At 37.4% G+C, this 16,369-nt stretch overlaps 1 protein-coding gene across 3 annotated transcripts in view; it reads right to left on the minus strand.

The window, feature by feature from the left end:
* Positions 1-437: 437 nt before the first annotated feature.
* rab28 (RAB28, member RAS oncogene family) overlaps positions 438-16,369 on the minus strand; it is a 39,205-nt gene continuing 23,273 nt past the window's right edge. For 2 of the 3 annotated variants that reach the window (XM_008420530.2, XM_017307236.1), the window contains 4 exons: positions 7,982-8,085; positions 7,818-7,895; positions 2,888-2,989; positions 438-1,757 (listed from right to left, as the gene is read on the minus strand). In XM_008420530.2, the coding sequence (XP_008418752.1) occupies positions 2,894-2,989; positions 7,818-7,895; positions 7,982-8,085 (278 nt within the window). In that variant the 3' untranslated portion in view covers positions 438-1,757; positions 2,888-2,893. The remainder of the gene's footprint in view (positions 1,758-2,887; positions 2,990-7,817; positions 7,896-7,981; positions 8,086-16,369) is intronic. The other variant, XM_008420531.2, reaches the window with a different exon arrangement.

The following is a 16,369-nucleotide window of genomic DNA, read 5'->3' on the forward strand; positions in this document are numbered from 1 at the left end:
ACTATCAGGTGTGGACACAGCCTAATGGTTGCTACAAATGACCAAATTCTGCAAAAACTGATGCAGATCATGGAAAGGTGAAGGTTTGGGGGCCAACAAAGCAAGTCCATCAAAAACCCTGGAAGACGAGGAGTCCTACAATATCATCCAGTAATGGGACATGCATCAAAAAAAGAAATGTTATCAAATAAATATGAGTTTTAAAATGACATGAACCAAAAAAAATTTTAAATGTTTTAAGAATGCTCATCATTTCACAACCATCCATACTGTAGGTAGTGGTATTATTTGTAAGATATCATAAATACAAATGATGCAAGCAAGTGATCCTACTCAAGTGTATGCAACTTCAGTGTCTATTAATAAAACCTAACTCTGAAAACTTCAAAACTCACCATATGGAACAGCTTTTGTATTAACAGAGGGACACGAGCATATCTTGTTTTCCATGTTGCAACTTTTTATTTGGAAACAAATCTTTCTTGCTTTATAATGTATATATATCTCTACATTCTCAAGAAGTATGTTTTGTTTACACATTCAGCATTTGCAAGATGTTCTCTGACCACTTAGATGAGTTACTGTACCAATACACAGAAATCAACAATGCAGTTTCAAGTTTCAACAGCATGCTGACGAATAGCATCATGTGGAAGCTGATTGGGAAAGAAGACATTTAAAATTGAACACATTTAAGGGACAGACAAGCTAAAGAACAGGCATTTAAGATAGCAAATTTAAGACCTTATGCGTCATTGTCATTCTCCAACAGGAACATTTATTTTACAACTGAAAGTCCAACAAATAATCTGAAAAAAAGCTTAAATGACTCAGATATACTCAGATATACTCAGATATACTGTTTTAGAATTATCAATGTTTCAACAGCTAACAAAATGAGAGTGGAAATGTAAAATTATATGAAGAGAATTGGATAGAACTACTTTGCTGGTTTTAACTTACTGTTGGATCAGGAGAAAAAAAATATTGAAGAATAAATCTTGGAATGTCTCTAAGTGAAATAACAGCATACTGTTTACACTGAGCAAGCAACCACCTAATTGGCAAACAGTAATTGGAGTTTTATTTCAGTAACAGCAGCATTTTCACTCTGCCTTTCTGGTTTGCAGGTAAACAGCACAGGTAGAAGAAAAGATCTTAATAAAAGTATGAAAGATATTGATTTCACCTCTGCTTGTCCTTTATTTGCAATTTTCAATAAAAAAAACAAACTGAAAATATGTAAAAGCTGAAATATGCAGACTATCAAACTAAAAGCTAACGTAAAAGAAAATGTCTATAACATTGTTTTCAGTTGCTATGTTGCTCCTTTAAATTACCAGCTTCACACTAAGGTATAAATCAGGTAATAGCTTTAAAGGTGTAAAAGAAATTGATAGCTGCACATAAACTTAAAAAACTGAGGTCCCATTTCTTTTTTGGTGAACCACCCAAGAACTAATTCCTGCTAAATATCCGAACTACATGCCAAGGCCTCAGAGCCACGCAGTCTGTACTTCATCCCAGCAATACGACTGACACACAGGAACACAGAAACCTCGCTCCGAAAACTTTCTCATCCAGTTCACTCCAAGTTCTAATACTGTCTGAAGACGATCGATTTTACATCTTATTGTGTGTGTGTGTGTTTGTGCTTGAGAGGATCACTGAAGCACACACATGGAGCTGCGAGGGGTGTTGGCTGTCCTGGCTACGGTGTCCTGACTGTAGTTCACAATGTCCGCCTTCACGACACGCTGTAAAAATGGAAACACAAGCAGCAGCAGGTTAAAAATCTGCTGCAACAATTTCATCAGATACCATTACTAAAGGAATCTAAAAACTGAGAAGTTAAAACCATGAACTTGCACACTTCAAAAGGGAACCTCTCTTTTTCAGCATGACATTAAATCAGACTTAGCGTTTCCTTTTGTGGGCCAGTTAGGGTTACAAAAATTATTTCTATTTTGCGTAATGCCAGAAAAATGTGAGATTATTATATATTTTTTATTTTTAAGTAAAGAAGTGTACATACTGCACATTTTCTTAGTACTTGCTAAATCTGCCTTTTATACAGCATGATTTGGTTATAACATTTGGGCTGACAAAAATCATTATCATAAAAAATGGAAAGAAAAAAAAAACATCTAAAATTTAATTGTCCACCTCTCCATTTACTGGAAAGGTAATGCCTGCCACCTGGCCGGTTCCTTTCGCCAATAAGCAGGAACATTCCAGGTACTGTTTACATATTTGTTTGGTATAGCAGGCTCAACAGCTCAGTAACATCTTCAAGTTCCGTCCTTGATCTGCAGCATCATTTGCATTATCAGATCTGTGCATGTATTTGTTTTAGAAATGCATATTACAGAATGTTCAGCTAGTTAATAAAACTGCTGCATTTTCTTTCTTTTTTTTGCTGCAAAGTAAAACAACTGCACATTTTTCACACAAAGTAATTCCGTAATTTTGAACAGGGATTGTAAAATATAACATTTAATGGGGGTTTTAAATGTGTACAGAGTGATTTACTACAGTTGCTGACTGTGGGAACATATGCAGCATGCAGACATGGTCCGACTCTGAATAAGCATGATCTCAAACTGCTGAGCTGTTTCTTCAACACAAGGCTCAGCATGTAGCCAGAAATTAAAACTCTGGTTGAAACAAAGGTCTGGAGGTACCTGGAAGTTGAAGTTACCATCAAGGCAGGTCAGTAAAATATAATTGAATCACTTGTAACATAATGGCAGAGAGGTAATGAGTAATCAGGTTCTGTTATATTTTTCTAGTGGTCATATATGAACTACAGGGACTAGATTACAAACTACCGACCTACTGTGATCTAGACTGAGTTTAGATCTACTGAGTAACTGAAGTGACATACTTTAAGTTACTGAAGCAAACAGATTTTGCTTTGCTGAGCGTTGTCCTCTCTAATTGGGCCTTCATCATGTGGGTAGTCCACCAGCTCAGCTTTCACAATCCTCTAAGCAGTGGATGAATGCAGAGAAGGAAAGATGGAAAAACAGAAAAATGGCAGCGAGCACAGTACGAAAGAGAAGAATCCATCCATCCATCCATCCATCCATCCATGTATGTCCCTAGTGGGGTCAACACACTAGGGACAAGGGTGTGCTGGTGCCTATCTCCAGCAAACTTTTTGGGCGAGAGGAGAGGTACACCCTGAATAGGTCGCCAGTCTGTCGCACTAATGTACATTGGTTTTAAATTAATAATTATTAAACTAAGATTATTAAACTAATTTAAATTGACTTTAACCAGGATAAAAAAGAACCTCAGATTAGAAACAGGATCTAAAATATATTTGGCTAATCATTTTTAACAAATGTTTGAAACTCAATTGTTATTGATGCTGACAGGTATTACATATGACTTATTTGCTTCTCAATTCACTTTAGTTTTTGGACTGACGCAGGCTGAGTTTTAGGGTCATTATTTTTTTTATTGAAATGAGTATATATCTGATGGCAGTTTTACAGAAGTCAACCCTTTTTTGTGCATGACCACTGGAGATCAGTCCACACTGCTGAATTTCCCGGCTGCTTTTCTGATTAATGAGCCGCCGAAGCCTGGTGTCGGGGTTACTGAGTGATCTGCAGCCTCACTATCTGATCCGGCAGACAGAGAACCAAGACGGAGAGAGCTGCCAGGCAGATATAATACCGTCTGGGGGTTGTGACCCTCATGTTCAGCTCTCTAAACATGACAGCTGATAATGAGGCTTTGCTGGGCCTATAGCTACAACCAGGGCCATGACCTGCTCAAAGCCTCATCTCTGGATGCATGACACAAACATTAAACTCTGGCGTTCTTTAAAAATGCTTATACTTCCTTTTTTTTTTTTTCTTGAAAGAGAAACAATGCACATTCCTTTTTTAATGTGGAATGTGCACCATACATGTTACAGAACATGTATGGCTATTGATTTTATTTCACTCCAGTGTCTCCCAAATAAAACAAAGATCTCAGTGTGCAACAGTTCTTTAGTAAGATTGTCATTTTCTTATTCAGCAATAAGAAATATGTTTTTTATCAATAGTGATCGACTGAAAACACCAAATGCTGCAAGGTCAACAATTCATTCCAACCAGCTGGGCTTCCATAGAAAGACTTTTCATAGCTATTATATAATGAACTGACTTCGAGTGTACTATAATATACCTAGGATCTTACGTACTTGAACTGGTTTTTTGAATCGATAATGGATGCCACCTGGTTGTGTCAAAGTAACTTGGAATAACATTGATTAATTCTATAATGCATAAACATAAGTTAATTGCATTAGTTAAATGTATAAAATTATTTCAAATTGATCAACATTTTAAAAAAGGGTTGAAAATCTAACAACTGGTAAACATATTTCTCTTAACCATAAAACAGATATTTGTAAATTGAACTGGTTTTTGTGGAGATTTTCCTTCTTTACTCTCCTAGCCAGGATATTTGTGTTGTTGCATTGGAAAGACTCCTTGCCTCCTTCATGCTCACAATGGATTACTGAAATTATGCAGAAAATATTCCATGTCCACACTGACAGAACACAACATCTGAAAGTATTTTGTTTTCTAATGTCTGGTGTAAATATGTTAGTACACTTGAAATAAGGCAAATCTAACTCACAAGTAACTTTTCAGTATGGTACAGGAGGATGTTTTAAGTCACTAATTCCTTAAAATCGATTGTAAAAAAGTACTAATTCCACTGGCCGATTTTTCACTTTTAACAAAAGATTTTTTCCATAAGTGAAAAAAATCTGCTAAGAAATCATACGTGATAAGATTTTGTGTTTGTGCAGTGCATCTTTTACACTGCCTAGCAACAATTTCTGACATTTACTGATGAAAGGAAAGATGGACGGGGCTGCACAGTGGCGCAGTTGGTAGAGCTGTTGCCTTGCAGCAAGAAAGTTCTGGGTTCGATTCCCGGCCCGGGTCCTTCAGCATGGAGTTTGTGTGTTCTCCCTGTGCATGCGTGGGTTTTCTCCAGGTACTTTGGTTTCCTCCCACAGTCCAAAAACATGACTGTCAGGTTAATTGGCCTCTCCAAATTGCCCCTAGGTGTGAGTGTGTGTGTGCATGGTTGTTTGTCTCTGTGTTGCCCTGTGACAGACTGGCGACCTGTCCAGGGTGACCCCGCCTCTCGCCCGGAACGTCAGCTGGAGATAGGCACCAGCACCCCTCCCGACCCCACCTAGGGACAAGGGTGTAAAGAAAATGGATGGATGGAGGAAAGATGGACAATAGCTGTCTCTGAATGATAATGTGTGCACATATGTTTTTAAATGTCATTTTCTATGTAACTCTGCTTAATTTCACCCACTCCCCAACCCATCCACCTTTCCCCTTCTTTTATTTTGGTACATTTCTCTAAGTCTAGCAGATACGGAAGTGGTTTCTAGAGTGTTCATTTATAAAAAGTATGATGTTCTACATATGTTTCCTTTTTTTGTCCTAATTTTTTAAGAACTTCTTTTTCAATAAAAAAAAAAAGACCTTGATTAAGATATTCAGTTTGAGGAATCCTCACCTCAAATTGCTGTGGCACATTCATATTTTAGAAATATTTGGCTATAAAAGTAATCTTGACTTAAACTTTATAGTAGTTTATTTGACATGCTCAATTTTTTGGCTCATGTCAGATCATCTCAACCCTTTTCCTCAAGGTGTAAAGTGGATTCAGTCAGTCACCCAGCCTGATTAGTCTGGATTAAAGCACTTTTCTTAACTGACAGAACTATCAAGGGAGGGCTGGGAGAGGAAAGTAGATGGACAGCTCTATTAGTGTGTAGCCATTTTCTGTTAGTCAGCAACCCTGTTGGTGATGGGAGTGGATCTTGGGAATTTGGTCAGTCCTTCTTCTATAAGCTCTCCCTTCTCTGGGGGTCCTGACCTCTCTGTAGCCCCCATGCTCATCAACCACTGCCCAGCCAGTGTGGCTCCAGCCGTTCATATCAGACCCAGGATTAATGCTTCTGGGGGAGGTGGCCTTGTAAATCCTACAGCTAGCGCCATTGGGCACCTTGGGCTGACTGGCAAGCGGAGACCCCGTTTCATCCTAAAACGGTGGGAGATAAGCTAAATAAATCAGACAACCCGCCCTCACCTATTCACCCTTACAACTGCCTACCTTTGACCCCGGACTTCATGCATTAATGCGGTCAGCGTGGTTCTATTTACAGAAGGACCGCGTCAATGGTAGGAAGACCATCACAGAGGAGCAGACGTAACAAACTCATGTTTACACAACAAAAAGCACAAAAAGTCAGGGTGTGGTAACCTTTGATGACCTAACACACTCTCTGTGACCTCCCTTAAGTTCAAGCATAACACAGCATACACAACCCCTTGCTAAAGTATTGATACCCACTTAATTTTTCTACATTTCATCATGTTTTTGCAACAAATCTTAATGTATTTTGAGGGATTTCATAGACCAAAACAAAGTGGTGCATAGTTCGTAAGTTGAAGGAAAATGATGAATGTTTTTCAAATTTCTTGCACAACTTAAATGTGAATTTTATTGAGCCTCTTTTTTACTCTGATACTGTAAAACAAAAGCCAGTGAAACCAACAGGCTTTAAGAACTACACTTAATTAGTAAATAATGCAGTTTGGTGTTATTTATGTGACTGTCTGTATGCAGTTTCCTACTCATTTGTATGGTTGTTATTAAAATTTACTGTCACTTAGAAAATAGATCCATGGAAAACCTAGTTGAATAAAGGAAAATAAAACAAAATATTAATTTTAGTAAGGAAAAACAAACAAAAGTGTACGCTATTCTACGATTAGGTGACTAGGTGCTCCACATCTTATTTAGCAGTATCAGAGTAAAGAAGGATGAATACAAGAGCACAGCAAACCATATTCTTCAGACTTATTTGCAAAGGTTTTTTGGTTGTTTTTTTTTTTTAAACCAGCTATCATTTTTCATTTAACTCCCTTTTATGAACTACTTAGCTTTAATCTATCACCAAGGGTTCCTGGGCAGCAGACCAGGGTGTTTTATAACCTTATGGTCATCCATGAATGTTATTATCGTTTCCCCCAACAAATCAAAAAACAATACAATACTGAAGCTGGTTTTTGATTTCCGAGTGAACTAGAGGGACAATTCACCATTATATGACATCCTGACAAAATTAGGTCCGTTAAAATCTGAAACACTTAGAAGAATCTGGACTAATTATATAATATTAAACACATATTCTTTCAATTGTAGTTTGTGTTCGATGATACATTAATTAATAGCATTCCAAAATGTTGAAAATGTATAGCTTTGTTTGACATTCAAGCCAAGCCCAGTCCAATAACCCAGTCTCCGGTTGAAACCCAAGAATCTAGCGGCTAAAGCACCTTTGATGTAATTGTTCTTTTTAATTTCTGAATGAGTGTGTTTGTCAGTAACTCAAAAAGCAAATGATCACTGTGTTAGAAAAAATATTTTTAAATGATAAAAATCATGAAAAGCCCTTTATATTTTAGAAATCTGGTTTTTCATACTCACACATGCCTGAAAAATGATATAAAATTCAATACTTTTAAGGACTAGTAGGATCCTTGATCACACAAAATCTTAATGAAGTCCAGTTTGTGGTTGTACCGTCACAATATGTACCAAAGTACATATTGTGACTTCATTAAGTCACAATATGTACTTAATGAAGTACATATTGTACTTCATATGTGCATAAGCAAATACATGCTTATGCAATGTATTCAAGTACAAGACATATTTGGAAAAAGAATGAACAGATTTGGTGAATTACTCAGGAGTAAATGCTAATGGCTCACCTGGGACTGCTCTATTTCTGCTTTATTTAGCTTGATACCAAGAATTTCAGCTGCTACTCGCTGGAAACACAGATAAACCTGGAGAAAGACAAAAATAAAAATAAAACATACAAACTTTACTAAAAAAAAACACTGAGCATGACTCAAAGGACGGTTTTACAAACCGAGTCCCCCGTCTTGGCCGATACAAACTGACTGATGAGGCCGTTCTCCTGGCACAGGCGCTGGTGTTTGTCTGCCTTTATGGTCCTCATGTGCTCCAGGTCGACTGCAGAGAAAAGACGCCCTAATGTGAGAAATCTTACAGAAGATGGATGGATGGATTTATATAGTAGTTATAGAGCACTCTCACCGGGTTCACCGTAACATATCAGAACATAAACAGAAAGGATAACTGTTTACACATGAGTTAAGATGGAAGACGTCTGCCTAGTGTACAGAGGTAGTACACATAAAGTCACTGCAAAACAAAACACATTCCAATAGTTATGTTCAACCCAAGTCATCTTCTGTAGAGGGCTTTGAAATTATTTATGGCAGAAATTTCAGAAAGGGAATGAAAAACTTTGTGGCCCAGAGCTCCCATTCCCAGCTGGTGTTAAAGCTTGATGTGACACATTCCTTGGTGTAAGTTTAGCACGGTTCTACCCTAAAGCCATGAACTTCTTTTTGACCCGAGAAAGAAAAAGCAGCCCATCTGTGGAGAAAAACATAAGGAACAATGCATGAATGACCAAAGACTTGAGGCTACACTCATATTGAGAGAGTAGATAGAGAAAAGAGTTTGACTTATGACCGTCCTGGGCTTTTAAGGTGGGCGCAAGGATCCAAGAGCTGAGACCATTACCTACACACTGATCCAGTGAGAAGGCATAATGACAGCATCCTTTATAGTTATTGTCAAGATATTCCTGTGTCTTTAACTTCTGTGCAGTGACACCGAGAGCTTTCCTCCTCTTTCTCCCCTCACTAAGGGGGTCATGCAGGGGTCGATAAGGAAGGTCACCCGGGGGTCCTGCAGTTGAAAGCAATAGCTTCGCTCTTTATTTCTGGCTTTGTGCAGGGAGGTGGCCACGCCCGGTGTCTGGTGCATACATGTCTGTGTTACCTGGAGGAGGTCAGGCTACTGTAAGGTGTTGCATTTCTCTCGCCCAGGCTCTGAGTTTTAGTCTTTGTGTGAGGTTTCATTGAAGTTGTCAAGGATTTAGCCCGTTCTCATGCCCCTCAGAGTTTTTGTGAATATGTGTATGAGAAGATGGTGGGAATAAAGATAAACTCAGAAGGGTAGTTGATGCAAGGCAAGAAATGTAAGCTCTGCAATAATTTCATAATAATGTCTTTGTCAAAGTCAAATAATCTATGAAGAACAATTTTGCCCATGAAACCTTTCTGATAACTACTCAATGTGACTGTTTAGTTGTGAATAAACATTGCTGCCTCTCACAGCAGGTTATCAATTCTAGTCATTGTCAGAGGAGATACCCAGCATATAACAAGAAGTAAACGGTGTTGATCCTTTGGATCCTGTGCACTTGGGAAGAGTTATTCATCATTTGTCGCAGTCAGATTAACCGACATTAACAGTCTGTGAGCTAGGGAAGACCATCATTGTTGGGTAAATGGAGTAGTGTTTGTAAATTCAACCCACAAAAGTGAGCATCGATGGGAAGAGCTAAGCTGCAGAGAAATTGTGAAACTAGTACTTCATCTGATTTTATAAAACATCCAGAAAAGATTTTATATTTTACACTCACATGCTATGGTAAAAGAGAAGAAAACACAGGAGATAATTCTGCAAAATAATAATTAAGAGAACATTTTAAATTAAATTTGACATTGTCTTGTGTGAAGTGTTTCAGGCAAAGAGCTTAGAAAATACAGTTTTATTAGGATTAGCGTTTTTATTAGATATCAACAGTTTTATACCAACAATTTTGTTCTGCATAAAAATGTACAACTTTAAAAGAAAAAGTAGCTCAATAGATTATATTTTGTAGAATAGTAGAAAGTTGAATATGTAGCTCTAGAACGAGAATAAAGTTACTGTTCAGGAGCGAGTTATTGTAAAAAGGTACATGTTCAAAGTTACATTTCTCCAAACCTTTGTGAATTATTAATCTTGTACATGGTGAGATTTATTTGTCAAAATACTGTTTATCTTGATGGACAAGTTAACTAGACTATCATCAAGAGTCTGTAAATGGTAAGGATCACAACCAATAAACATTTATGTAGCTCCAATTAGTCAGAGAATAATATCTACTTTTGTACGTAAAATGTTTTCTACATCGTGGTCTGTGTAAACTGAATACAAGGCTAATCCTAGAGTTTTAGTGTTTTACTCCATTTTTCTCCCTAATGTACCCTTCTCTACTTATCAGGTCAAAACAATCTTCCTCCAATGATCTGGTTTCCCTCCGTTTCTGTCAAACTGTACATCAGCTTAACAACCTCTAGGAAGTGACTGCAAACACGAAATAAACTGTTTAGGCCTCCGAGCGAATAGAGATAGTAGAGAGGATCATCACTCGTCATGAGCGATTGCCCTCCCTCTCTCTGGTCACCATCAGTGTTTATTTAAACGGTCTTTCTGTGGTTGGGCTGAATTACCAGACAACGGTTAGAGATTAATATCTGCTGGATGAATTAGGCTTTTACCGTAAATAATTAGTTTGTTATAGCAGCGACCTACTAAATGAGGGTAAGACCAAATGAGAGGAAAATATCTCCTCCACCAGTTAGTCTAATGTTGATCTCAGCTGAGCTCCTTCATGGAAAGAATCCACTCTCTGGCAGAGCCGATTATCCTGAAACCCGGCAGACACAGATACAGGTTTTTATGTCTGTTGAATTTTAGAAAATGAAGAGGATTCATAACCTGATTACTACTGATCCGAATAATCAGACAAAGACAAAGCAATCTATTGTCTCTTTCATTTTGATCATGTAGAAAAAGAGACAAGAGGATCATATTTGTAGCAATATTTTTACTAAAACCCATACATAGATAACACCAAGTTTTTGATAGGTACGCTAAAAATTATTTTGGAAAATTATTTTTATTCAACAAAGAAGTTTCTTTCTGATAGGAAATGAGACACGCCTATGTCAAAAGATAATAAACAAGGTCCAAGATGCATTAAGATGTGTCTTATATTTAATTTTAATTGAGGTTGGAAAGCCTCCTGTCTTTGCCACTTCGAAATATTAATATTACTTCAAATCACAAGAAATATGTTGGTCAAATTAAAAGATTACTTTAAACTTAAGCCTGCCAAGGGCATGAATTATGTTGGGCATGCACAACTGTAAGTAGATGAAAAACAGTAAATAACAAATCTAAATATCCAGTGTCAATGACATTAGTTTTACTTTTATTGTCAAGCAACCGTCATCCTGAGGTGAGTCAGTCTTCATTAGGTCACAAAGAGTGATTGCATTGCATGAGATTAATATGCAAGCTGCAGATGAACTTGAAGCATACATGAATGGTATACATAGTATACACATGAGAGCTGTGGGGCTAATGCTACAGGCTCTCTCTTTGAAACTGTATGATGGAGACATAAAGCCTAAAAAAATTATGATTGCAATATCACTATTCAGTCTGCTACAGCTGATGATAATATCTGACTAAGCTATTACCCACTACACTGTGCTGGAAGAAATATTTCAGTCCAGTCATCAAATATTGCAAAGCTCCATTTACTCTCCACTTATAATATAATGAAAAATGTTTTGGGGACAGTTATATAAATCTAGCATTTTATTGTTAAGATGTAAAAACTACTGTTATCAGCAGCCCATCAAAGTCTTATTTATCATTTTTAATCTAGGCCTTCATAAGGTCTATGTTACTCTGATAATTGTCTGGTTTAGAGCCATCTTCAGCTGATCAGATAAATTAGCATGAAAGTTTGGCACCAAGTTTGGCATACTGTGTTTTTAAATCAAAAAAACATTGACAGATCCAGCTTTAGTAAAACTACCAGATAATAGGTTAACATTGGCTAACCAAGCTGAAATCATGGAGTGAATTGGACTAGATTGTGAAATCCTTAGTGTGTTATTCAAAAGCACTCTGTGATAACAGAAACACCTACTCACTGTTCTGCTCAGTTGGCTGCTGGGGAGCAATTGGAACAGTTTATTCAGTGAGCAACAGCCAGAGAATAAGCTTGAAATAACACAGTTAATTGCCGACAGCCCAGTTTTAAACCAAACAGCAGTTGGTGCGTTAGGGAGTTATGAGGACTTAAGGTGGAATGTATGAAGTGTGTGTGCCCCTATGTGTTTGTGTGCGTTAGTAATGGCTAGTTGTGAGTGTGCAGTCAGTCTCGAGGCTCTACAGGGTCATATCCCATTAAGTGAAAGTTACAAGGTTGAGCTTAATCAACCCCAGGGGAGACCCTATCACTTCCAACATTACCTCACACTATGCCTTTAAAACCCTGTTGCCTCAGTTTCCCAAAAATATCAACCATGAATCTATAGGCAAGGATAATCAACTTTAATACAGACCTTAATGGAAAGACTTACAATGTTGCAGTCCAATTCTTCACTTAAATCTTCATGGACCATTGACTTTAAAAACATCTCTTGACAAATCTCCAGTTCTGCAGTTTAATATGGCACAGTGAACCTTAAGGGCAGCATTAACCATTAAGTGGTTGTTAAAGGTTAAAAGAGCTGTATAGTTCTTGTATAGAATTATTAGATGTTCCAAATATGCAAAGAACATTGTTCGGAGAATTTTCTAGACTTAATAAGCATTTCACTACATGGTATTATTTTTTTTCAAGACAGATTTTAATGATAGGATATATTCCTTAGTGGTGCTTGGAACTAGGAATGGAATGGTCACCAGTATCAAGGTATATCAAGGCCTCAACAACTCCAGTTTTTAAAAGGCTGAAACTTTCTATCATACCATTTGTACAGTTCAAAGTTCCTTTAATGAAATGTCTAGGAAAGTGCCAGAGACACTGAAGTATTCCTCAGCCGTTTGGGGCATAGAGTAACACAGCACTGTCCTGCCTCACTTGCTAGGTACCATTTAGCTTATAAAAACAAGATTGAGACACTTGCTCCTTACTATAAAAAACAACAACAAATCTGCCTGTCTGATTATATCTATTGTCACAAAGAACAGTGTTGGAACTAAAGGTGCTTTAATGAAGATATAGGTGTTTTTATACCAAATCAGCCAGGTTACAAGCTGCATGTTTTGTAATAAATGTTTTTTTTTCCTATGAAGAAACCTTCAAACAAAAATAAGGACCAAGATTTGTTCGATCAATGCTGTGCTTACCTGTAATAATGTGCTTTATTCAGGTTACTGTTTATTTGTGGCTGTTTTAAGACTACTATACTGTTAATAAATATAAATAAAATCAACTGGTATTTCTGGAACTATTTACCTATCACCTTTATTGTACTGCAATATGGTTTTAAAATAAAATCAAAAGAACAGTTATTATATTTGGCATTTACATGTTGAATATTAAGGCTTTTATATAAATAAATAAAAAATATTGGGACTATTTTATTTATTCACTCTATTCCCTCATGCAGGAGTTGCCACTTGAACCTATTTTGTACGTTATGGTGTCTTATGCCATTTTCATTTTTCCAATTCCTGTCACACCTAATAAATTACAAATTATGCTTTTCAAAACTAAACCACAATAAAATTGTCTTGGATATTTTTAGGGGGAAAAAAATTCAATTAGACTAGTCTATCAGAAAGTTTGTTTGTTGCATGAACAGACAAACAACAAGCATACTATAAAAAACCTATGAACACTATACATTAAAACATAAATATAAACAACTAAAAGTACAAGGTATGCAGTCGAATGCACAATATGCCCCAAATATAAATAATTGCCGAAAGGACTTTTAGAGTTGAAAACAAAACTTTGCTGCAAGAAATCGACTTTTCAAAACATATAGTCAGCAGTACAGCCAGAGGTCTTTTTTTGTACAGTGTAATGGCTGAAGAGGAAAACATTTCCATTTGCTACAGCTGTGGAATTGGAAATGTGCTTCTCGGTTCATCCAGTGTGAAAAGAGCAGTCAGGGTTATCCATGATGAATAACCTTAACTGAATAATTAATCCAGAAATTTCAGAAGAAATTCTCCATCCCCTTGCAACACTAAAAGTATGTAGTTTTAAATTATTTTTAATCATACCATGAGAATATAAAATCATTCACTCAAAGTAAAACGTGATGCAAAACACCTAAAATCAAAAGATTTTGTTAATACAACAGACTAAAGAAGTTCTATGTCTGTATGCATTTTAAGAGCCATTAGTGGAACATAAAGTAACTAACTTTGCAATTACACATTCAGTCGCATAAGTTTCTTAAATTTCACCACATACTTCAATACATTTTATAAAGCCACAAAACGTAACAATGAGTACATGGTCACTTAGGATGTTAAGTAACCCACACTCATATATAACTGCAGGGGTCTGAAAGAAGCAAGAGTCATTTTTCCTCATGTAAGATTAATTGTAAGCGGCATTTTATTCAGTCAATAAACTTTCTGGTAGAAGATACAGGAAAATGCTTAACAGTTTAAAAAGTCAGTAAAAGTATAATAAATCATCCTGATGTGATGTGTGATTGAATTAGACGCTGATTTAACTTTCACAGCACATGCGGCTAATAAAACAAAATAACTGCTGGATTTTATGTGAAGCATTTAAATGACTGAGTCCAACATGACTCAAAGAGAGCTCTTAAAACTGTGGTTTTTATACCCAGAGCAGAATGATGCTGAACATATAATACATGCAACATAATGCAAAAAATGGCAACTTTTTTCCCCCTTCTGAAAATTACACACTGGTGCTTATTTTCTCATTTGAGAAATGAAGTGAAATTACGAGAAGTTTCACTGATTTCTTCAGACTAAGGACCTTTTCAGAAATCAAATAAGAGTCCATTTCATTAGAATGCAACAGTGTAGGTATTGTCTAAAGTTTGTTTTTAAAATGCTGGAACACTTAATTTACTGCAGGAGAATCTGAAACTTACTGTAGTATAGCCCGAACAGCCAGTTATAGAAGAGGAAAGTAAAATTAGAGCAGAAATGTCCCTGCCCAATGTGGTAACAATTTTTCTCTGACTTCAGACATTGTCTTACTTAATCTAAACTAGCAGCAGAATTATTAGAAATAATAATCAGTATGTTTAAGTGTGAAGGTAAGTTGATAATATTATCTTGGCTTTTCTGAATGAGTACAGACAGATGAAGTGCTGTTAGTTAGGCTGGGTGTTGTCGAGGAGAGCGAGGCCCGTGCAGGAGTCCTCGGGGGGTTCCTGACAGAGACAGAGCACTCTTTGTGCAGCAGTGCCCCTGCCCCGGTGGCCTGAAACGGGCCAGCACCGTCGCGGGACTTGCTTTTCTCTAGGTCAGAAGTGTTCTGTCGACAGTTCATTGATCACAGATCATCTCGTCATTCGATCGCTGCTCGCCAAATGATGTGTGGACACAAACACGCGTGCAAACACATGCACATGAATTCACACTTTAAAGCATAATCAGATACTTCACGGCGGCTATTAAAACAATGCGGTCTTCCTCCCCGGTGAGGGAATGTATAGCAAAGCGTCCAGTGGTAGCTTTGCAGGCGGAGAGCAAGCTGGAGTGCCGGGCTGTCACTGGTATAGTAAAACATGGGGCCAAGGGCCTCGCAGGCTGGGTTAACGGGCTCCAAGGACTCATGAAAAGTGAACAAAAAGCCCAGTTCTGAGCCGACCGCACAAGACGCAGCCCGGGGTTTCACTGGCCATGTCCTCTGCTCTCTCCTGTTGCTGTTAAACTAAGTGGACTTTTATGGGAGAGCAGTAACGGTTGCCTCTGTGAGCCGGCACCATAACTATAATAATTATACAGGGCATGGGAAGGTTTTCAAGATTATATGCATCTCATCTCCATACATCTATCTGTGATTATGAAGTCTCCACATGGACATCGATGCGTTAGACTGGCCACAGATGTCTCTGCAGCAAACCCTAATGTGGAAAGCGTTCAGATCACATCTGCCTGAATAAACAGCTTCAAAGTTAAAATATGAAGCAGAATCTAGTTTCAAAGATATGATGTCATATTTAAAATCATGAAGCACTAGCAAATATAGCAACAAAAAAAAAAACTGGAATACCTCTGTTGCTTTTTCGCATACATGTATAATATATGCCTGTGGATTCACATCAATCAGTTATTTGCCCAGTCCTGTGTCAGCACGGGCCCTTCCAGGAATTCCTCCATATCAATGTTGTGAAGCAGTGAAGAAATAAAGTATAGGCTGAGTGTGATGAGGGTTCCAGGCTGCACTTCGGTCAGGTGGCTAAGCTGTGCTGTGCAATTCAAATGGCCCATGACTTACCACACAAGAAGCTATTCGAAGACTGATCATCTACTGCATGTGCAACAATATTTGCTTTATGGTTGGCTAGAATGAATGAGGACTTTCCATGTTTCAACAGGCGTAAGAATCAAGAGACGAATGCAGGGTCAAAAAATTTTTACAATT

This window comes from Poecilia reticulata, linkage group LG10 (assembly GCF_000633615.1).
Source record: "Poecilia reticulata strain Guanapo linkage group LG10, Guppy_female_1.0+MT, whole genome shotgun sequence".
Classification (NCBI taxonomy): Eukaryota; Metazoa; Chordata; class Actinopteri; order Cyprinodontiformes; family Poeciliidae; genus Poecilia; species Poecilia reticulata.